The following is a 21325-nucleotide window of genomic DNA, read 5'->3' on the forward strand; positions in this document are numbered from 1 at the left end:
TTTCTTTTCTGCATGCCCTATGGGGAAGCAAATGAATACCCGACCAAAACTGTGCCAATGTCCAGCCCCGGAGCTTCCTTGCCGGGAGGCAACTGCCGTGCGACAAAAATTAAGCGTCGGCTGCATGGCAAGGCGGTTTCCGCCCCGTGCGAGTGGCGCCAGGCCAATACATCGGGCCTCATTCCAGAGCCTCAGGCAGTACTCGTGAGCCTACGGTGTGGATATACTCTAAGCCCAACAGATTACACTGGACACCCCAATTTAGGACACTGCTACCAATGCCAATGGTAATATTGTGTAAGTGGATTATTGGAAATGTGTACAAACCGCCCTTGCGGCCCCTCCATGCAACTCGGCGGCTGGATGCACCGATACAACTCGGCGTCCATATCGTGATACTGTAGCGGAAACTCTTGGTTGCACACCGCGTTTCAAGTGCGTTTCCGGCTCATTAGGTTTCCCGTCGTTAGGAACCCTTTGTCCCCCATGGCCCCACGCCATTCAATCGACAACTGACCCAGTGTGGCACGACCGTCCCGTCGCAGATCCTTCTGGAGAGTTTCAAGTCCCTCATTCTGGCCCTCTTCTTGTTCCACCAAAAATGCTACCTGTAGGACATCTCGTGGATTGAGTGTGGGTAGTGCTGCGAGTGACATGTCCGGATTTATTGTGTCCCAATTTAGCGATTTTGATTGGAACGGTGGCTTGGGATTTAGTTTTGTTTGCTGTCCATCCCCCAACGTTAGCCAAATTGTTGAGATTCCCGTCCAGCCCGTTTTACAGGTACAGCTGCGCTTCGTGGAAAATCCACCCATTTGCTGGGAATCAATAGGAAATTCATACCTTAATTACCACCGTGCCCTCGCCCACGTTTTCCAATTGCGCTTCCAGGGCAAACCGGAGTAACCTCGTTTTCCCGTACGGACCGAGTGACTTATTATCTACCTCGAGCGGTGGAAGTTCGGATGCCTTGGTCCGAACGCTTAAACAGGGCTGTGCCACAAACTGGTATAACTTGCGGAAGGTCCTGACCCGGCCACTAGCTGCCTGCGAGTCTGAGTCAATCTTTGTCTCAGTATAGCTGACACTGACAGCTAGTATATGGTTTCCTTCTTCCTTTAAATCAAACCGTACGATCTTTTGTAAAGACTCGCCGATCTTAAGGCCATCTGTTGATGCAGCGTCGCTGGGTGGCTCTAGCTCCAGTGCCGCGACTGACGAAGGTGTTTGCATTTCCGCAACAACGCGCACCGATGTAAGGACTCTCTCATTGTCATCATCATCAATCTCATTGTTCGCACTGAGTGTGCATCCAAAGGTTTCTCCGACATAGACGGATCCGAAGGAGGGAGGTAGAGTAAGCTATTACCGTTAGTGGGCAGTTTCCTTGGGGGCTTTATGACCGTCTCACAAGAGGCGCTAAAATAAATTGATCATCAGAGTCACCGGATGGATAGCTCAGTGAGGCTTTCGTGGAGATTATGGTGTTCGACGTTGGGAGCGGATACTGATAAGAAAATGACGGTCGCGCGAGGCTGTGTATTGAAAGTCAGGAGCTGCCATCAACACGAAGGTATGGATAATTGGAATTACCGCAACACTAATCAATTAATAATTAGCTTACTGGTCCAATTATGGTTGTATTCACATACCTTTGAGAGAGACCGCATGTGGTTCCTTTGGGGCATCAGCGCCCGACAAAGCCCGTGGACGTGACATGTTGAGTAAGTTCGGGGATCAGCTCTAGAGAGGAAAAGTGAAAATGGAGCAAAGAATCAGCTGTGATCCTGGGATTTGCAGTATAGCGTCATCTTGTTGATGAAGAGGGACAGTCCACAGTTCTCCACGAGCTGATAGCGATAGCGAAGCTTCCCCCAAACAAACAGTGCAAATAGTGCAAACGACCACTCTTTCCTATAGCATCATCACGCAAGACTTCCAAGGTTGATATCTCTTCTTACTGCCTGACCACACATGGATGTGTACAATTGTTGCAAACCAGTCAATTCCTTTCTGTTCTAACACATCTCCCAAATGAATTTGATACCATTTTACAATCTCCAACCTCGAATGTAGACTACATTTACTTGCTAGTTAACTACTACACTTAGTTAGGACATGTTACAAAATTTATTTACACTGTTGGCAAAGCTAAATATGACAAGAAAGCAACAAAAATGATCTATTCATCTCAAATCCGGGTATCATACCAAGCCCCAATTGCCCAAGAAACAAGAAAGCACGAAGGTTTTCAACTCCCCAAAATCCAAGAACACCAAACACATATTCTTCTATATATCCCTTTGAAGCCGCTGACCACGTCGCACAGTCGCGACACTAACGCCTTCCTCACCAGTCATCCACGACGGCATACGCTCAGGGTCAACGATGCCTAATTCGGCAAGTTTGTGAATCCCGCCGATGACGTCGGAGCCGGAGAAAGTGAGTGACACCGCAGGTAACGTAGACGCAGAATCATCAACATCATCATTTGGCTCCTCGCTGGACCCTGGTTTATCGAGGAGTCGGATATCAAGACGGTCCAGCGGTGCTGGGGCAAGTGATTGTCCCAATGTTCCGAATCGGGAGTGGATGGCCAGACGCCGTTTCTTTGAATCAGGGGAGAGTGGATATGTATCGATACTGCTGGATCTTCGTTTGGTCGCTGAGCCATTTGTATTTTCTTTGCCTTCTGCTGGGTCGGAATGACTCGCTTCGATATGCTCTTCAGGTGGGACAGTATTGGAAGGTCGAGGGTCCAACGGACTTCCTTCAATGGCGGCGTCTGCAAAGATGCTAAAGGCACCATTTGATGCCGTTGATCGTCCCGGTCCGCGGAGGGCTAGAAGTGTAGGCAGATTCTTTGCTGCCAGGGATGTTGCCTGCAGAGTGAATCGTTCCTGTGGGCGGGATAAAGCTTTGGGAATAGAATCGCGCACCAGACGCTGAAGAGTTCGAGTATCAGTAGCCACTGAGCTTGCTGAAGGAGCAGATTTGGATCCGGTGGATGCTGCTATGGAAGTGTAGACGTAAGGGCAACTATCCGGGAAAGCGACGTAGATGACTCGGGAAGAGTCGGTAAAGATCTCGGCTGCCTGCCGAGGAGATTGATACGGGGAATCAACAACAAAGATACGTAGGAAAGTTAGTGGCAGCGTTGCTGAGTGGGCGAGGTGGTAATGGGCCTTGACCAATGGGGAGATTTCTCGTTGGAGGCCTTGCACAAATGTTGCCGCTTGCATGCGCGGTACCGCACCGGACCAGTCATCTGGTGGCAGTTTCTTGGAGTTGCTGCGATTTGCATCGATACGGCTGAGCTCGAGTGCGGTCCATCGAAGGCTGGCGGGGTGGTCGTCCATGTAGCGGAGGTCCGCCATGGCCAACTGGCGCAGTGTGATTCCATGTCGCCAATCGCCTTCCAGGATTCGTTCGAGAACTTCGCGCTTTGCGCCCTTTCGGTCCTGTAGGTCTTCATATACCTGGCGAACTTCTTCGATTGTCTCACCCGCGGGGTAGGGGAGGGCTTCGTCATCGTCGGGGCCATCTGCTTCGTCGCCCTGTAGGTATGGTGGGAATGAGGCGATGTTGCGATCGTCAAGCCATGTAAATGCAAGGTCCAGTAGTGCTTGTCTGGATAGCTTTCCCAGTGATTTTGTGAGGGACGGAGTCGACGAGGGAATGCGGAGGTTATTTGGAAGACTGGCTGTTGTTGGGGCGCGAACTGTTTTAAGACGCGCCATGGCTGTAGTTGACAAGGTATTGATACAATACCGGGCGATATTCGAAATCGTCTTGAATCAATGGCAGGCGCATGCCTCTAAATCCATATCTTGATATATTCCCGTGCTTGCCCAAGTTCTTTCCAAATTACAAAATCGACCGTCAACAAACATGCACGTGTCGATAAGCTGATAAGGATTGAGGTCATCTGATTATGTCACCTGGATGCCGATCCATGGATTCATCCACGATCCATGGAGGCCATCTGGTGAGAGGTCACCTGACTTATCTCAGGTTATTCGCTTTAGTTTGATCTATGGACTTTGTAAGCTGTACTTCCTCTTGGTTCCTTTTCTCTTGTACCTACAAAGATCTTTATCGACCCTTCCTTATTTCTTTAATGGTATTTACTTCCTCTATTTCTCCGTCGTACAGTACAGAAGCAGAGGATTGAAAATTCTTAATTATTTCACGATGAAGACCTATGTATCCTTCTAGAATGAAGAAGACATGTTGTACTTCGCTCATCTCGTTACTAGTGGGGTTTGAAAGTTACACCAGTACCTGAAAGATAATGTACATTTGTACTCACCAATAATATGCTGATATGGTATCATATGCATTGTGGGATATGTAATGCACAAGAATTTATGTATACCGAGGCCTGGATCTGCTGACAAAAATGTGGGTCACTTTGGCCCAAGGTTGAAATGTTGAAAGTTGCAAGATGCCCATGGTCTTTTGTTTTAAGCGAATTTTGAACTACGCTTCGAAGGCTCTGTCTCAATAGGGAGCATTTACAATCTCTTTTTTTTTACTGTGAATCAATCTTTCCCTTCTTTATTATGGAGGCGAATGAACGCAAAAATGTTGCCGTGATTGGCACGGGGATGGCTGGGCTAGTTGTAGCATACATGCTCAGGAATGATCCTAGGGGGAGATTTAACGTGCAAGTATTTGAAAAGGTAAAGTTTCCCCTGCGATACTGTACACATGAACTTGAACTAATTTCGACAAAAACACGCAGCAAGACAAACTTTCTCTCGACTCCGCATCATACAATCTCACGGACCAGAATGGGGGAGACTCAAAGCCCGAACGCCTCGATCTTCCTATGCGCACATTCGCCGAGGGATACTACGAAAGTCTCAAACGAATGTATGATTATTTCGGCATCCCATATGGCTCGTTACGGTTTATTTACTCCCTGTCGACACTACCGGACAATGCCTCAGAACAAACCTCTCCATACTACATGCATTCCTCAAATAACCATCAACTACCTCCTCTGCGTCCGAAGGGGTTATCATGGACTGGGTGGCTGATCGAGGTGTGCTACCTGGCAATATGCTATTATTGGTTCAAAGCCTGCTGCTTCTTTGTAGCGCCCAAAACGCTAGAGTCTTCTGGCACGGAGGAATCTCTGCGTCAATACGTGGAGCGAATTATGTTACCCAGCTATTACGTGAAACATTACTTCCTGCCGGTCTTCGCGAGCGTTGCGACTTGCTCACACGACGCGCTCATGGATTTCCCTGCTCTTGATCTGGTCGATTATGGGAGACGGACCTTCCGCAAACATCACTACACTGTTCTTGGTGGCGTCCAGCATGTTGAGCAAAAGCTGTCTGAAGATTTGACGTATAAACTTGGCATGAAGGTGACGGCCGTCGAGAATGTTGGCGCAAAGGTTCAAGTGAGCTGGACAGATACCCGTGATGGCCAGACCAGCTCACGGCTATTTGACCATGTCGTTTTGGCCGTGACGCCTGACGTGGTTGGCGCAATATTCCAGCCTCTCCGAAGCGCAATGAAGGCCGTTCCCACAACGACCGTTCAATCCGTTGTGCACCGCGACTTTTCCCGGATTCTAGATTCTAGCAAATCCCTCTGGGCGCAAGTGTCCTTGAAATCCGGTGAATCAGCACCTCACCCACTCCATATGTGCTCAAATGATACGGTGACTGAGACCGTTCATGAACATCCCTCATCCGCTCTTATCACGACGTATCCTGTTACTCCGATTGACCCTGAGAAGATCTTGCACACTGCCACATTCACTCGTGTTTTGCGATCGACGACCAGCAGACAAGTGGTTAACCAGATTTTCGGTCAGAAGAAATCTGGGGACGAGAAAAGTCAGCTCTGGCGGAATGGAGATGGTAATGTCTGGCTGGTTGGTGGCTGGTGCTGGGACGGGATGGTCCTGCTCGAGGGGTGTCTCGCTTCCGCGACTAGGGTGGCAAGCGCTCTTGATGTCGAGGTGCCTTGGATGAAAGAGTCCTCTTTATAACGACCTGTCAAGACAATGACGAGATTTGCATGTGCATATTTATTTTCGGCATTTATAAATGTTAATATACCAGTGGACACATTCATTATACATAGCATATACAATGTGAATAAACACATCATGAACATCCGACTTTTGCCATGATGTATAAATGCGCTACAATCTGTGGTCCACCGGCCATATATTCAGACCCGCCTTCTCGCTGCCTTTTTCCACCTCGAACCCACCACAAGGCTCAACCTAGAATCCTATACAAATCAGATAGGCGATAATAAGAGTACATTGCAATGGAAACTGTTTTACACCAGTCAGAAGGCCGAATCGGGTGAGTCTAATGCGTCCCTTACACATATGGGATCACCGAGATGATTGGATCCTGGCAGACAGATATTGAATGGCCCGCAGCATCCATGCAGAGGACCAGTATTGATACACATGAAGCAGCCCGGGCACTTAGTCTCGGAAATTAGTTCAGGGTCCTACAGAGGCACAGTTTGAAAACTTACACATGTTTTCGACAATTGACAGAAAGCCTTACTCGTAGGGCAGTTGATGCAATTGCCGTCAACGCAACCTCCACCTCCCAGTCCGAAGTCACACTGTCAAAGGAAACAATAGTTAGTATTCCCATCCAGTGTCTTGCATTTGGAGATCCGATGCGAAGGGGAAAAGCACGTACAGCTATACTACACAATCCGCAATGCTCCACGTCGGTCGTCATATCAACACACGCCCCACCACAGCAAGCCGGTAGCGCGGCAGTACACGGCGCAGCAGTGCAAGATTCATAATGCTGCAAACTAGTAGATAGATCGGCACGCTGCCCAAAGCAACAGCCAGGTTGTGTTCCGCCACGCGGCAAAGCTGAACAGGAATTGCAGTGGTTGTGGAGTACCCAAATCTAATCATCAACTGCTGTTCATATATATAATATCAATAGCAGCTGCCTTCGGCGCACGGGAAGCCCCCAATGTGAAGATATGCCAACGTTTCTCCAATTCCCCGCTGAAAGGTTAGTTTTGCGTAACTATCTGTCGTCAAGATGGGCAAGATGGACACAGAGAAAGTAGCGCGCCAGGGGGGTGAGGTAAATCGATCCTGTGGCATGTTTGGCTGAAGTCCTCGGCAAAGAATGGGATTATTGCAAGTTGAGATAAGACCTATAGACAAGGCACTATGGTAGGTACTACTATACTCAGAGTTGGAGGCGTTTGAATCAAGGTTGGTTCATTAAGAGATGTAGAGATATAGCCGCTAAATATACACTTTTTATAATTACGTTTCCCTAATGGGAATATGATCACGTACAAGAACAAGCCCATTATGCTCATTGCTGGTGCACAGCCTCCTCCGCCTGCACTTCGGCTTCCTCAGCTGCGTGTCCTTCCTGGACAGCTTCATAGAATGGCGCGAACTTGCTCTTCATTCTCAGTCTCCTGCCGAAGAAGTAGAATCCAATGGGAATCGGAACAAGGACGGCTGCGACGCATCCGAGAAGTGTAGAAGCCCACTGTATACCCATGCCATTGAACATTTGACGTGAGAAAAGTGGGAAGCTTGCTGCTACCATTGAGCGGCAGAATGTGTTTGCTGCGATAGCCGATGCGGCACTGTAGATAGTACATTAGATAAGCCCACAAGACAGTTTGAGGAATGGGGATTATGACATACAACATAAGATACGTGTCAATCAGGTAGTTAAACAATTGGATGAAGATGACTAGAAGGCCAAATCCAGTAAATAGGCCACTCAAGGTGGGCACGATCCAGTGGACGGTACCACTGAAGCCGGTCCATCCAAACCAGAAGAGCCCGGCAGCGAAGAGAGCACCGCCGACCATCACCGGTGGGAGACGCCACTCGGGGATGGGGACACCACCGTTCATGTCGAGTTTCTTGTTGTAAGATTTGGTAGAGAAGAGGATGTAAGACGTGGCCATGAACAGACCCACCACCATGCCGAAGAGTGGGAGACCTCCAACACCAGCGTTCATACCGTAAACACCCTGGAAGACCAGGGTGTAGGCGGTCAAGAAGCAATAGAGTAACCCGTAGATGAAACTCAGGTAGATAGTGACAGCTAGAATCAACGGCTCATTAATCAGCAGGCGAAGCGGGCGAGAGAAGTTGTTTATGATCAGCTCTCGAAGATCGACCTCGATTTCCTCTTGCTTCGCATGGATTCCCCAGTTTTTAGTCCGGCGACGCAGCTCCGCGGCTTTTTCCACAAGGACAACAGGGGGGTATGACTCCTTCAGGAAGACAAGATTTAGAAAGAAAGCGCCGAAGCCCATAAACGCGGGGATGTACGCGGTCCAGCGCCAGCCGAGATAAGACATATTAATGAAGCCTCCGATGAAAGGTGCCAGGAGAGGGCCTAGGAACACCGTCGCGCCGAAAATGGCAACGGCAACACCACGGGTGCGGTTGTCCCAGATATCAGAGAACACAGCAGCTACAACTGCCAAGGGACAACTGCCGAAGATACCGCAGAAGAATCGGCAAATCAAGACTGTTTGTAAGTCTTTGCCGACAGCGACTGCGATGTTGAAGACGCCAAATCCGAACATGGCGATAACAATGGGAAGACGACGGCCCTTGAGTTCGGATAGGGGAGCCCATATCAAGGGACCCGAGGCGTAGCCGATGATGTATAGAGAGCTGGAGAGGACGGCGACTTCGAGGCCGACGCTGAAATGACTCGACACATTTCTTGATGAAGCACTGAAAACGGCGGAATCGAAAGTGGAGCAGATACTGGTGAAGGCGAGGATGGCACTAATGTAGCATCTGGATTGGGGATGTTAGTATTGGAGGATGGACGTTGCGTGTTTGATGCGCAGTCGGATATGAAAATTCATGGTGAAACGAACGACTCACTTCTTTTTCACAGGCCAGTTTAGCGGGTACAACGGGTCATTTGGCCCATCGAACTCCACAACGTAATCCTCCCGTGCAGGCAGAGGTGGAGGGTAAGGCTTGCCCCCACCAAAAGCTGGCAATGGAGTTCGCGACGGTCGTGACCGAAGACTCTCACCCACGGTGAGCGCATGCTGGGCGCGTTGCGTCTCGGTTCTGCTCAATGCGCGCGATTCCCCAGTCCGATGACGTTCCAAGTCCACCTCTGTGTTCCGCGATTGCAGCCTATGTATCTGCGGGTCATATTCAAAGGAGCTGGTCGAGCCAGTCGACGATCCAATAGAGCCTGGAGAGGCAGGTCTCTCTATTTCAGCCGAGTTCCGTGGTTTTTCGCTCGATAGATGTGAAGCTTCAGTCTCAGGCAGCTGATCGGCCATATTGCCAGCGGTGACCGCTTTATCAATTCGGGGATTATTGGCCGATCTCGCAGATCTTCTTGGCTGCAGTATCTTTTTCCCCGTTGGGACTGTCAGAGAGATCGGAAAGGTACAGGGTGCCTTAAATATGTAGGGGAAAAGTCTTTTTTGCAATTTGTTTATAAAAACTTTTCCCAAAAAAAAGGAGCGCCGAATGCAACTATGATCGCCTAGACCCACCACTTAGCGGCTTCAACTTGGGATAACTGCCGAACTTATCGGGTAAAACGGAAGCAGTAGAACTTCAATATTCCTAACAACCAAGATAACATATATCGAGATATGTTATAATGTATATTGACGATTTGCAAATATGAATAGCCAAATCGCCATATAGTTTTTTTCTTCGTTAGAAGTGAGCTCAGGCAGAAATTAATGAAATTATCTCGGCCCCGAAGTACCTGGCTGTGGAGGTACCGCCTCTTTACGTCATCATGAATCAGGGCGCCACGAGCTCGGGAGGCTTGCATATGCTGCTATATTAAGGATATTATTATATACAATTCATATGACCGAGCAGAGATTTTAGTACTTTATTGTACAATATCATTGTATTGTACAATAGATTTTATACACTTTGTGTACATCGTACCATACACCCTCCAGGGGAGTGGAGATTGGGCATATATGGCCCACACGCAAGCCCACTAGTATATAATACTCCCAACGGAGTACTCCGCACATATGATATAGAATGAAAAATGTCTCAGACTTCTTGATCTTGGAACGACCATCCCTCTTCAAATTTTTGGTGTTCCTCTTCCGTACAAACTTCCATAAAGTCCAAACCCAAAGGTTTATTCCTCTCAACGGCAAAGTCATACAAGTCATTATCCACCCAGCCATTTTCTGAAATGTGGAGCTCATCACGTCAGGCATTGGCAATTGCGCCCAAGGTTGCCCTCCACTCTTTAGATACATCAGCGCGCCACGCAGAGTTGTGTGGTCTCCCCACCATTAGCCCCCAAAGTATTTCACAAGCTGCTGGTGTAAGAAGACTAGCGGGTTGCGTAGAGCTCCTAGGTGCTGTTTGTTGACTGCGCTATTGGATACGCGATATCGATAGGATATGTAGCTTATTTGAAGGTGATAGTCAATCTCAGCTTTTTCCTGGGGGTTCATCTCGGCATATCCGAGTGGTTTAGTTCCTGGTTCTAGATCCTCAAGGCTGGCTGGTGGATGATGTTGGAGCATTTAAAGTGTCCAGCAATAAGAGATAATAGAAGGATGATCGTGTGCTACCAGTCGATCGTGGATGTTATCCTAAATGTGTCTGGTACCACGACGACATTGGCAAATGTGAAGTCTACATTGATGGTCAGTATCGGTATGCATCAACACACGAGACGCAAGGTGAGATACCGGGGTGACGGAGTGTTGGTCGGTTTGACACATTCCCGGGGTCTATGGGCAGAAGGTAAGGAGCCACTGCCATATACTTGCGAAGAAGCGCTAGATAATCATGTTGAGACGCAGCACCTGGAAACTCGAGACTGCAAGGGAAGCGTTTGATTCTCTTTCTAAAATCTACTGTCCATTGGAGTTCCTTCTGCGCGGTAGCAAGCAGGCAGTGTGTTGGGTCGTTTCCTGAATGTAGGCAAAGGGTCGAGTGAGCGAAAACGTCACCATCCTCAATTGATCAGACATACATGGGCCCTTGTCTAAGTCAACCGCTGTCGTCGCCCATGCCAAAATCCACAGTCCGCGACAGGCCCAATACAGTAGAAATTAGCGTCGTTAGTCTCGCCTGGCGTACCCGGCGTGTAGAATCTGCTCTGCGGATTAGTGGGAATATCGCTTTTGAAGTAAAGCCTGCCTGCCTATAGTAGCAAAAGGAATATCGAACATCGTCCACAAAAGCCTGGCGATTAGGTTCTGACATATTCGAACAGTTATTTTCAGCTGTTGCAATGCGCCATGCACATTCCATGACAATATGTTCAATCCAATTGGATTGTGCGTCGTTGAAGACCTGCCGTAGACTTTAGGCACTGGACTTTAGGCACTAGTATTTTTTTGAATGGGGAAAGGTGAGAGTAGCGACCCCACTAGCAGTGGTGTATGTATTTGGCACTGTGCCCCGGTATGGGATTTTGACAATGGCTTGGAATCCGTCTTCCATGGTAGCTATGAGCATTCGATTGAAACCGCCTTCGCTCATCTTGGAAAGTTGGGTGATCTTTCTATGGCTACATGGCTTGGAACCGAATTTTTAAGAGCCGTAACATTGAATGGGACATGTCGTTCCCGAAGATGGGCTGCTTCATTGTATAAGAATCATCCAGATGAATATGAAAATAAGCTATTGTCAGTTGTCACATCTGATCGTAAGATGAGTCTACATTGATGAAGACACAGAAGAAAACACCCGAGAAACTTGACGAAGACCCACCTTGGGATGATCGGCAGTGACATGTGAAACTTTTTGATCTTTGTTTGGCATGAGTGAGGCGTCAACAAAATTGCTCGACGCGCATGAGAAATCCGCGGACCGTGCCATGACGCCGAGCAAATAATCGGGACCAAACTCAAGTCGATATCTTAAGAAGAGGACTTGGTATTTGTGTTGTCCTGAGATTCTGAAGCCAGTGAGTTTCAATGTTGTCAAGTTTACTCGGAGGTCTGATAAGGTCAGCCTGGGCTGCATGCCTGACGAGTCAGGTTTCATAAGGCGGTACCTAGGTAGGTAGGTAGGGAAGGTGTTGAAAACGAGAATAATATCTTCTGCAAAAAACTGCTATATACATCATAGCAAGCAAAAACTTGCGCCAAATTTTACCTATACTAAATGACCCACTCGGACGATGAAAATGCACAATCGACACCCCAAGGGGACTAATCTATTGAGATCTTCAACAGCATGCAGCCAAAGTTAGGCTGCGTGGATGAGAGGATCCACTGAAAAAAGGCTGCGTAACGACTGTTCGAGGATGTGTTACTCTACCGGGTCTCTTTTTCTTAAAAAAGGTAACGGGCTAATACCATATTAGCACCACACAAGACAGACCACTGGACCATCCAGACTCTCACTCCTTTCTCGCAACAACTACAACCCCCCGAACAATCCTCCCCTTAGACCACCACTCGAAAACAAAGCTCGCCGCACGATACTTCCCCATTTTAATCCCAAAAGGCCTGGCCTCCTCAACCCTGCGCTTAATGAAACCCGCTAGCCCCCCAAACACGTGCTGCGAGACATCCCGGATCTCAATAGAAGTAGGATTATACCCAGCGGTAACGAGTAGCTCCACGTATTCCTTCTCAGAAATGAAATTCCCGAATGGTGAGTTCGTGCACCAGCACACGAGTCGGAGGAGGATCTTTTCGTACCAGGTTATACTGTTAGATAGTATCATGTCGAAGGCCATGAACGAGGCACTGAGGGAGTTGTGTGCATAGGTTAAGAGAGGTAGCCGTGAAGGGCGGAAGTGATACATTGTGTCTAGGGCCAGGAGCCAGGTGGATGTGTCTTCATTTTCATTTTGTTTGGTGGACGCGTCTTCGAGGGCAATGATTGATTTCCTCAGCGCCCCAGTCCAAGAGCTCGGGACCGCGGCATCCGCGCAGAAGATATCTGCCTGGATAAATTCCTCGCTGTCTCGCTCCATACGGCGAATGCGGCTTGAGCCGAGCGCGGCCTGTGCAGGCTCCAGCGTGATTCCGATATAGGAGTCTAGGCGTAGCAAAGAGGGAAATTGTGGCTTAATCTTGCTGTGGCGAGACCGCAGGCCTGAGTCCAGTGGTTGGATATCTGACTGGGTACTGATGACAGAGGCGGGGGTTGCCGTCCTGGCCCCAGTCCCAGATTCAGGACCGGACTGGGATGTAGAGGAAGAGCCGTCAAACATTTTCGTCAGGTACAATGACTGATCACCACAGCCACACCCTACATCCAGGATTCTCAAGGCAGCCGCCTTCTCCGTTGACAGCGCAGCCGTGAGAACCTGATCTAGGAGCGCTTGACAGGCTTCTGGGAAGTCGTTTGTGTACTATGAAGTGGGTCAATGTGGATTCAAAATGTTATTTGGCGAGACGATTGTTTAAATGGTCTTTATTTGGGTGGATTTACCTCCCAATACCCCATATTCATCCACATACTCTGTTGTGGAAGCTGGATGTTGAGGACGGCATGGTCTAGACCGTACACGTTTGCACGTGGTTTACGCAGGGCGCGTTTGAGGAAGTCTAGCATTTCTTAATACTTCTGTCGGATGGGGATGGGAGTAGACAATAATCTTCCCTCTTTCGTCGTTCTGCAAAGCCAGGGTGTGGAGCTTCCTGGGTGGATCAGTCGGCTATTAATGCCAAGCTATGTCGGTCTACTCCGAACTCCGTACTCCGTATAAGTTGCAGTATATAGAAGTAAAGGGAATATGGGTTTGGTTCCAATGTATAACTCACACCAGTTCGACAAACATAAGGCTGGGCTGAAACGTATGAATAACTCTAAAATACTTAAACTACGTGAAGAGATCATCACTCATCCACCCACCACCCCCCTCGACCTGCAGACGGTAAAGTAAATCCGCAGTGGCTCTGACTGCTAATAACAAAGAAAATAACATGGCTGGAAAAGAATACTATGAACAAGAAATCAAAGATAGTGACGTGGGACTAACAGGGAAAAGCCCAGGACAGTCACCACCTGAAGCAGCAGAGTAGAGTAGGAGGGCAATCAAATAAGACTCGGGTTTCTTTTTTTTCGATAATTTTGCCGATTTTTTCTTCTTTTAGCATTGAGTAATGCTTTATACAGTAGTGCTCACACCGTGCTTGAGGTCGGAGATACTTGAGCCATCAGACTTCTGTGAGGCCAAGAACTTCTTGAACATATCCGAGATGTCTTGCTCGGACTGCTCGTCGGCACCGTTCTTCTCCATGATCAGACCACGGAGCCAGTGATTCTCCAGCTCGAGCTGAGACACGCGAGCCTCAAGAATGTCGTTCTTATCGGTGGTCTCCTTGACGGTCTGCTCGAGAGCAGCCTCACGTTGCTTCTTCTTCACACGGAAGCGAGCACTAGCAGCGGTATTACGGCGGCGCTTGTCCTCCTCGGCCATATGGCGACTAGCCTCCTCGGCACTCTCCTGGGTTGAGTTGGACGAGTTCTTGCGCTTGGTGCCGGTAATCGGCGTGGAAGGTGACCTAGAAACCGATGATGGAGCCGGAGCGACCTTTAAGGCGGTGTTGACTGGGGCAGGCTGAATGGATGCCTGGTTCGCGGCCACAGGCCCATTAGGAACGGACGGAACTGCCGAAAAGTGGGCATTGTGCATGGGCACCTGGGCATTGCCGGTCAGGTCGGGCTGGTAATCGGACATGCCATTGAGTCCCTCTGCTGTAAAGATATTAGCATTCAATTTCACAATATCCACATCGCAGGTTTGGGTCTTCCGATGAGTAGCTGGCAGTCCGAGAGTCCGAGCAGGGATGCCGATCACGTGAAATGGCGTAATAGCGGAGAGGATTCACGCCAACGACGAAAGTCAAATTTGAGTGGGAAAAACCCTGCTAGGGTAACGGGAAGGATGACATGCAGGGCTCAAACTTTTCGAGGCGGGAGGTCATAGCTGTGAAAGGGCATGGGATGATATTCAGGGTATGAAGCGCAGGAAGCGCCATAAAATGCCAGCCAAGACATGACTCGTGCAATAGGCATAAATGACGAATTCATAAGGCAACCAATAGACAATGGTCCCATGGACACGGTTGTGTGAATAAGTCCGCGGGGTATGGTGTGATCAGGGGAAAGCCATGCAGCTCAGGACTCGGGACTACCTAACCAGCGATGCGAAAGAAACCGAAATCAGCCACACTTACCATTCAGGAAATCCAAGAACTTCAGATCGTCATTTTGTGCGGATTGGTCTGAGACGGCCTCGTGTGTCTTGCTGTCTTCTGGGAATGAAGGCAGACCGCCGAAGTCGGTAAATTTGTCGAACTCGAAGAACTCGGTATTGGTGAACAGAGCCAGGTCCTCATCGTTGAAGGTAGTCTGCTGCTGTTGCTGCTGCTGGGCCTGGTCGTACGGCGATGGAATTGCGTTCAAGTCATCGAGGTATTGCGAGAAGTTTGGCATGCGACGCCCGTTGTAGTTGGCCATGATGAAGGCTTTCCCGTTTTCCCGGTACAATCAGTTGAGGCAGATGCCGATGAACTGTGTGGAAATGCGCGTTGCGCAGGCGGACAGACGTGACTCAGATACCGAATGCGGCCCGGTGCGAATTCGTCGCGAGTGCGATAGATGTCGAAGCACCTGTTGCGAGGTGACTGTATTTCGATTCGAGTGAATCGTGAATTTGGCGATATTGTAGGATAGAAGCTGGAGAGAAGGAGACAGAAGTTGGGGCCACAAGTGGGTTTTTTCTTTGAACGTTCAGTGGGGGGGAAGCCCGGGGCCGGAGGGGTGGATGATGATTAATCTCCCGATTTGCCTTCATCTGCTTCCCGATCCGGATATACTGGGAGATTGTGATCCTGGAAATACTCTATAATTAATTCTACTACTCACTTTCTCTTCCGATTTACCCTACCTTTTTATTCCTTCCCATGCTCTAAGTCAATATGTCTAAAATCTGATAGAAATGAATTGATCAAAGGCCGAGGATCGGAGCCCACCGAGTTTAAATATTCGGTTCCACGTTTCCATTTTCGAATTAGGCAATTCCACGATGATCCTGTATATATAATTATTCCAATGTATTTTATTGCATACAACATACATTCTAGGATATGAGATGAATACTGCACGAATCACGCATTACCCTCTTCCTCCAATCCTCCAATGCCTCATTTTCCTCGGCAGTAGCATTTTCATTAAGAGCGACAAACGCGGCTCCCACACAAAACGGACACCGAAATGGGCCCCCGAAATCGGGGTCTGCAACCTCTGATTGGTGAGCCTTCACAGCTTGGTCAGCATGGAACCAGCCCTTGAGCAACGCCCTTCGTGTTCAGGTTTAAGTTATTCCTGGTTTTTCCGAAGTGCCTCCGAATTATTCATCAGCATAGGTCATTTTAATGCCTTATCTGTCTACTCCCAACTCTGGGAATTATGTGTTTCAACCTTGCCATACAAACATACTAAAACGCTATATGAGTGAGATCTTTGCTGATCCTCAAGCACAGACTTTTACAAGGGTAAAATTCAAACTCAATGCGGTTTAGCCCTGATCTCGGTGCACTGGCCAGTGGCTCTATGAGGAATAAAACTAAGTCCAACTCCTAACTTATTGGGAATCACCAATTCGATGCAACAATGAGCACTCTTGTTCCAATGGTGGATACAATGTGCATAGCATGCGGAATCATTTTCTTGGTACTATCCCCACACTAATATACATAAAGCGTAGATTGTAGATCCTGCAACGTGATGCTGTCATAGTTCCCGCAACGTCATGGCATTCTTTTCTATCCTATTATGCAAACCTTTAATTTATCCTACCCTTCACTCTTCAAGTCTAGCCAAGCCAAGCCGCTCCACTCCCAGCTCGGGGCATTTCAGTTATTTGTTGAACGTTCTTAACATCCACATGTCCGCGACGTCTAGTCACACATAGTTCCGTCATGATCTCAATATCAATATAGGCACCATTTCCTGTCTTAAGCAAAACAATCTAGGGTATCTCAGCTGATCATAGTCTACCTCTGCCATTTGGTATTGTCAGCAGTCGATTTCGCAAAGAGATCTTACATACCTTTTTGTTGTCCCATTGAGCCTCACCTCTACAGAAGAATCGTTCGCGAACCTTTTTGGAACAAATCTCGCTAGGAACTCGGGTTGAGCGATCAATTGATCACCGGGAACTTTAGTGTAGAGACACCGATGTTGGAAAAGGCGTTACTAACGTATGTCCGAGAATGGCTATAATAGCGTATTGCGGTCAATGCAGGCTCCTCTAGAGATTTACGCAGTGATAGCAGCAATGGGCTCTGTACACTCTCCTAGGAAATGCTCTAGCTGATACACTTCTTCAATTACGGTAAGATGGGACAGCATTACGTGTGAATCGTTGACGTGGCTAATAACCGTACAACAGAACAGCACCTGGTGCAACTGCGACGAGTACATAGTAACTTCAATGTATTAAAGCACCCTGCAAGGTTATTGTATATTCCCCAAAGCCCAAATTTCTCAGTCAGTATTCGATTGTATATATAGACTGCTTTTCTAATATAACATAGCAACCAGCCAAGATAATTCTGTTTCTGTCATCGATGATCAAAGCAAACCCTTCTATGACTTTACCGTCGTTAATGAGTATGTTTAGAAAGTCTACAACGTTCGTGATGCATGTTGAATTCAACGAAATGCTCCCCAGTTACGGTAGGCTTTTGGGTCCACCGCGCCCACATATGTATAAATGTGAGAGGTATTTTGAGCCATGGGTTGGACAATATTTGACGGTTATATATGGATGGAAGGATGAGAGCCCTGGGGAGATAGGTCTAGATAGTGCATGCAACGTGAGCTCACTCTGAAATGCCAAATACCCAAAACAGTGAGATAATCAAAAGAAGTCCCATAAGGTCTTGCCAACTTGCGCAGACATAGGTGCCATGTATGCCCAAGGCCCGGCAGTTAGTTGCAGTTGACTCGCCGCTACAAACAGGGTTCAACATCAGACAGAAATGTATTTTTGCTTTGTGGTGCCGAGAACAAAAACGTTTAGTTGTTTGAATTGCTACATATTGCAGATATGAAGAAATGGACCTAAAGCCGAATCTTGTTGCAAACATTCTTGTTTCTTCGGCCAGAATTTGGAGATTTAGTGTTACCCTGCGAGACGTCACACTACAACGCTCTTGAGAACTTATTCCCACTTTTATGATTTCACAGAATATGAATAAACCATATAGAAGTCGATGACACGTTGCTCAGCTGGCCAAATGACTACGTATTGATTTTGTACTAAGGGTCTTTTGCTAGGTGTGTCAAATGTGGCAAACAACCCGAAAGCAACCTCTGCCAAACCGTTTGACGAAGTAAGACAAACCCAATGACGGGCAATGGTATCCCAATTCTTCTTTATCCTGCTAGTATAGTATTCTTCCAGTGAGCATCACGACGGAAATGACAAGTTTATTCAACATCTAGGAGAAGACGTCCACAGGTATATAATCGCCTCGCGGCAACCTGGAAAGGGATGAGCCTCGAGATTTTTATCAGAACAACCTGATCATCCGGGGCATTATTGCGCAGCAGACAGTCTTCCACAGGAACTGTCAAACCCGAAGTCCTACCCAGCCAAGGTAACTGTATTTGAGGCAATGACTACTTACCAAGCCTTCGCGTCTAGATTCCCAACCGCTAATATCATCCACACTGTAAGAACCCACATGGACATGTTATAAATATGAGAATCACTATCCATTCCTTGTCAGTGATGAGCCAAAGAGGTCCATCATCTATGTCAAATCGCTCGTCCTTTCGGTTTGTCGCAAGTCAAACAGGGAACAATGGCGACAAGAGCGAGCATAAAAACAACAGGACTGAAAATGCCGGAGATGACATAGACAAAGACCTTGACGGGCTTTCAGAACAAGAGGTGTTTCAGACAGGAGTCAACTTTGTCTTATCGTCAGTACCCGCATCTTCCACTAATCTTCCACCATAGTGCTCACAAATTTGGGGATTGGAACGGCCATGGCTATCGCGTATTTCAAGCACACATCCCTCAGGCCATGCCATGTCAACGCAAGGAACACTGCTACAGCTTGCACCCCCAACCCTCGACGGCGATTCACGATGGCAGGTTTCGGCAGAAGTCTTTCAAAGGCTGTGCGAGATGGCGGACAAGCTTAGCTAGGATGGGTACATTACGCCCGTCCAGGCGTGGAACAGGATAAGAGATCATGAGAACTTTTCACGGTTGATGTGTGAGAGTTTGAAAACATTGGAGAATGCCATGAAGCTTAATATCAAGTGTCAGGGGTGAGTAATTTGTTCTTTTCTCGATTGCTAATTCTGCGTACTAATGTACTGCAGGTTCGTAGCAATTATGGAAGTCTTCAGCCATCTTCGAGATACTGCTGAACACAGCTCTTGGTCCATGATTAACGATTTCTACGGCACTCCAAGGCTTGACCGAACTTTGCGTTCGATGCTTGTTTTTCTTTTTCCTTTTGTTTTATTTATTTCACTTGTATAATTTGCCCTTAGGGGGTAAGCCCGAGGAATGTCACCCATCGGTTCTGTGTAGATGACATGCGCCTGTCTGTTCGCCTATTGACCCTGAACAAAATTAAATATTCAAAGGTTATATTGGCAAAAAGGAACTAGTAGGCTGATGCGACGGTGGCGACTAAATCTAAACTCGTGCAAAAATGTGTACACAGGTTTCAAGGCTTCAAACGGCTGAAGTCAATGGTCATAAAACATGAATGAAACTATCGATAGATAATACGTTATATTTGCCTTTCCATACCCCTTGCTATAATCGATCGCTACGTGGTCCCCGTAGTGATTATTTTGCATTAACAAAGGTCCTTGACGACCCATGATTATATGTGACCGAAACCTCGGTTATCATGTTGATCTTTTCTCCCTTTGGAGCGAGGGGCTTTAGGATTGTCGTTTGACTTCCCGTGTGACTTCCCAAGTTGTGAACAGACGTATGTTCGATGTTTGTCTCCGTTTCGCCCTGGGAGTTGTCGAAGACCTTGTTGCTGGGAGGCAGGCGTGGATACGAGATCATGTTATAATTATCCGACGCTGTGCGGGGGAATATCTTCGTTAAGAGAGGCTTAAGGGCGGGAATGGATGCAGCGGCGATAGCGAGACCATCTTCCACAGCTGCCCAGACTAACAAGGGAGCAAGTTCCCCTAAGTAAAAGGAAGAAATCAGTTTTTGACAAAAACAAAAAATAAACAATTAGTGACGTACATGTGAAGTCGGCTTTGTCTGAGAGGGCCATGAGGTGGATAGTCTTGACTATGGCTGCTGCACCTGCGCTATGGAGAGACAAGCCAGTCAGTACGTGGATTGACGGTTAAGAGTTTGTAGGGGTTTCCAGCGACCTACAATATTCCAAGACTCATTGCAACGGCCACACCAAACTTTTCCTTCTTCCTCATTTGCAAGTTCCAGACAATCGTCCACGGCAGCAGTGCTAAGACGAAGTCTTGTGCTGCGGAATAGGCTGTGAGAGGGAATTGACATGTTAGTCGTCAATAGTAAAGCAGAACAGACTTATGCAAGAAGACCTACCACCAACAAAGAGAGATAAATTGGTAAAGACGTACGACGGCCAACACTCTGATGGAATCGTCGGATCCCACAAATGTCGAGGATCTTTGCATTGCATAAAGGCAGAGATTGCAGTCAAAATGTTGAGAACGTTCATTGTAACGATCACGAACCATAGCACGATAACCATCCATCTTTGGACTACAATCCGAAGCAACGTGACAGCAAAGGAGGTCTTGCCAATGGTGCATGTCATGATTGCCAGGCATTCGCTAATAGTGCACAAGAGCGCCAGCTGGATGAAGTTATCGGGGTTTTTCTGGACGACTTCGACGTGTTGTCCTAGGCCCAGATTTGCAGCAACATGACAGACAGCAGCGTATGCAATCATACAACCCTATCAAGGGAACGAAAGTCAGCACGATCACCCGAGATAGTCACAAAGAAACGAACTCCCTTACAAGCGCGACAATTACAATAGCGTCATCCCAGCCAAATACTCTCCGCATGTATACTCGCACATACAATCGCATCAAAACGAAGATCAAAGGAATCACCGTCATCGTCCACATCACACCCTGCACCATAGCAGCTTGGCTCTCCAGGGGGAGAGATGCACCTTCACTAGACGGCATCCCGTTCTCCATTGCTACCCAGGATCACAATCCGGGGTTATACCCGTAAAGTGAAAGATTCAACGCCCAGATGTGGGCACGCCACGGGTGATTACAAGCGCATGAGACTACAGGGGAATTAAGCATTGTTAAGAAGGGGTCATATTTCAAAAC

The 21325-nt window shown here is 47.8% G+C and overlaps 9 protein-coding genes across 9 annotated transcripts; 3 read left to right on the plus strand and 6 right to left on the minus strand.

The window, feature by feature from the left end:
• Nucleotides 1-431: 431 nt before the first annotated feature.
• N7447_010538 (trafficking protein particle complex subunit 13) lies at nt 432-1719 on the minus strand (the record flags this gene model as incomplete). Its single annotated transcript, XM_057234800.1, has 5 exons — nt 432-725; nt 844-1362; nt 1412-1535; nt 1594-1600; nt 1653-1719. 5 exons carry the CDS (start codon nt 1717-1719, stop codon nt 432-434), a joined length of 1011 nt encoding a protein of 336 aa, XP_057081020.1.
• A 572-nt stretch (nt 1720-2291) lies between these two features.
• On the minus strand, nt 2292-3740 carry N7447_010539 (CENP-N/CHL4 family protein; the record flags this gene model as incomplete). The annotated part of the gene is made up of 1 exon (XM_057234801.1): nt 2292-3740. One exon carries the CDS (start codon nt 3738-3740, stop codon nt 2292-2294), a length of 1449 nt encoding a protein of 482 aa, XP_057081021.1.
• An 825-nt stretch (nt 3741-4565) lies between these two features.
• N7447_010540 (uncharacterized protein) lies at nt 4566-6013 on the plus strand (the record flags this gene model as incomplete). The annotated part of the gene is made up of 2 exons (XM_057234802.1): nt 4566-4685; nt 4748-6013. The coding sequence occupies 2 exons, from the start codon at nt 4566-4568 to the stop codon at nt 6011-6013; spliced, it is 1386 nt and encodes a 461-aa protein (XP_057081022.1).
• Nucleotides 6014-7340: 1327 nt separating this feature from the next.
• N7447_010541 (MFS transporter) lies at nt 7341-9309 on the minus strand (the record flags this gene model as incomplete). Its single annotated transcript, XM_057234803.1, has 3 exons — nt 7341-7623; nt 7685-8803; nt 8894-9309. The coding sequence occupies 3 exons, from the start codon at nt 9307-9309 to the stop codon at nt 7341-7343; spliced, it is 1818 nt and encodes a 605-aa protein (XP_057081023.1).
• Nucleotides 9310-12374: 3065 nt separating this feature from the next.
• N7447_010542 (uncharacterized protein) lies at nt 12375-13540 on the minus strand (the record flags this gene model as incomplete). The annotated part of the gene is made up of 2 exons (XM_057234804.1): nt 12375-13337; nt 13418-13540. 2 exons carry the CDS (start codon nt 13538-13540, stop codon nt 12375-12377), a joined length of 1086 nt encoding a protein of 361 aa, XP_057081024.1.
• A 556-nt stretch (nt 13541-14096) lies between these two features.
• On the minus strand, nt 14097-15451 carry N7447_010543 (putative bZIP transcription factor (MetR); the record flags this gene model as incomplete). The annotated part of the gene is made up of 2 exons (XM_057234805.1): nt 14097-14686; nt 15169-15451. 2 exons carry the CDS (start codon nt 15449-15451, stop codon nt 14097-14099), a joined length of 873 nt encoding a protein of 290 aa, XP_057081025.1.
• A 3283-nt stretch (nt 15452-18734) lies between these two features.
• N7447_010544 (uncharacterized protein) lies at nt 18735-19197 on the plus strand (the record flags this gene model as incomplete). The annotated part of the gene is made up of 2 exons (XM_057234806.1): nt 18735-18928; nt 18966-19197. The coding sequence occupies 2 exons, from the start codon at nt 18735-18737 to the stop codon at nt 19195-19197; spliced, it is 426 nt and encodes a 141-aa protein (XP_057081026.1).
• Nucleotides 19198-19223: 26 nt separating this feature from the next.
• Nucleotides 19224-19499, plus strand: N7447_010545 (uncharacterized protein; the record flags this gene model as incomplete). Its single annotated transcript, XM_057234807.1, has 2 exons — nt 19224-19282; nt 19337-19499. 2 exons carry the CDS (start codon nt 19224-19226, stop codon nt 19497-19499), a joined length of 222 nt encoding a protein of 73 aa, XP_057081027.1.
• A 315-nt stretch (nt 19500-19814) lies between these two features.
• Nucleotides 19815-21184, minus strand: N7447_010546 (uncharacterized protein; the record flags this gene model as incomplete). Its single annotated transcript, XM_057234808.1, has 5 exons — nt 19815-20173; nt 20235-20302; nt 20373-20490; nt 20559-20934; nt 20999-21184. 5 exons carry the CDS (start codon nt 21182-21184, stop codon nt 19815-19817), a joined length of 1107 nt encoding a protein of 368 aa, XP_057081028.1.
• Nucleotides 21185-21325: the final 141 nt, after the last annotated feature.

Source organism: Penicillium robsamsonii (genome assembly GCF_028829455.1).
Source record: "Penicillium robsamsonii strain IBT 29466 chromosome Unknown utg000007l_segment0_segment0, whole genome shotgun sequence".
NCBI classification, from domain to species: Eukaryota; Fungi; Ascomycota; class Eurotiomycetes; order Eurotiales; family Aspergillaceae; genus Penicillium; species Penicillium robsamsonii.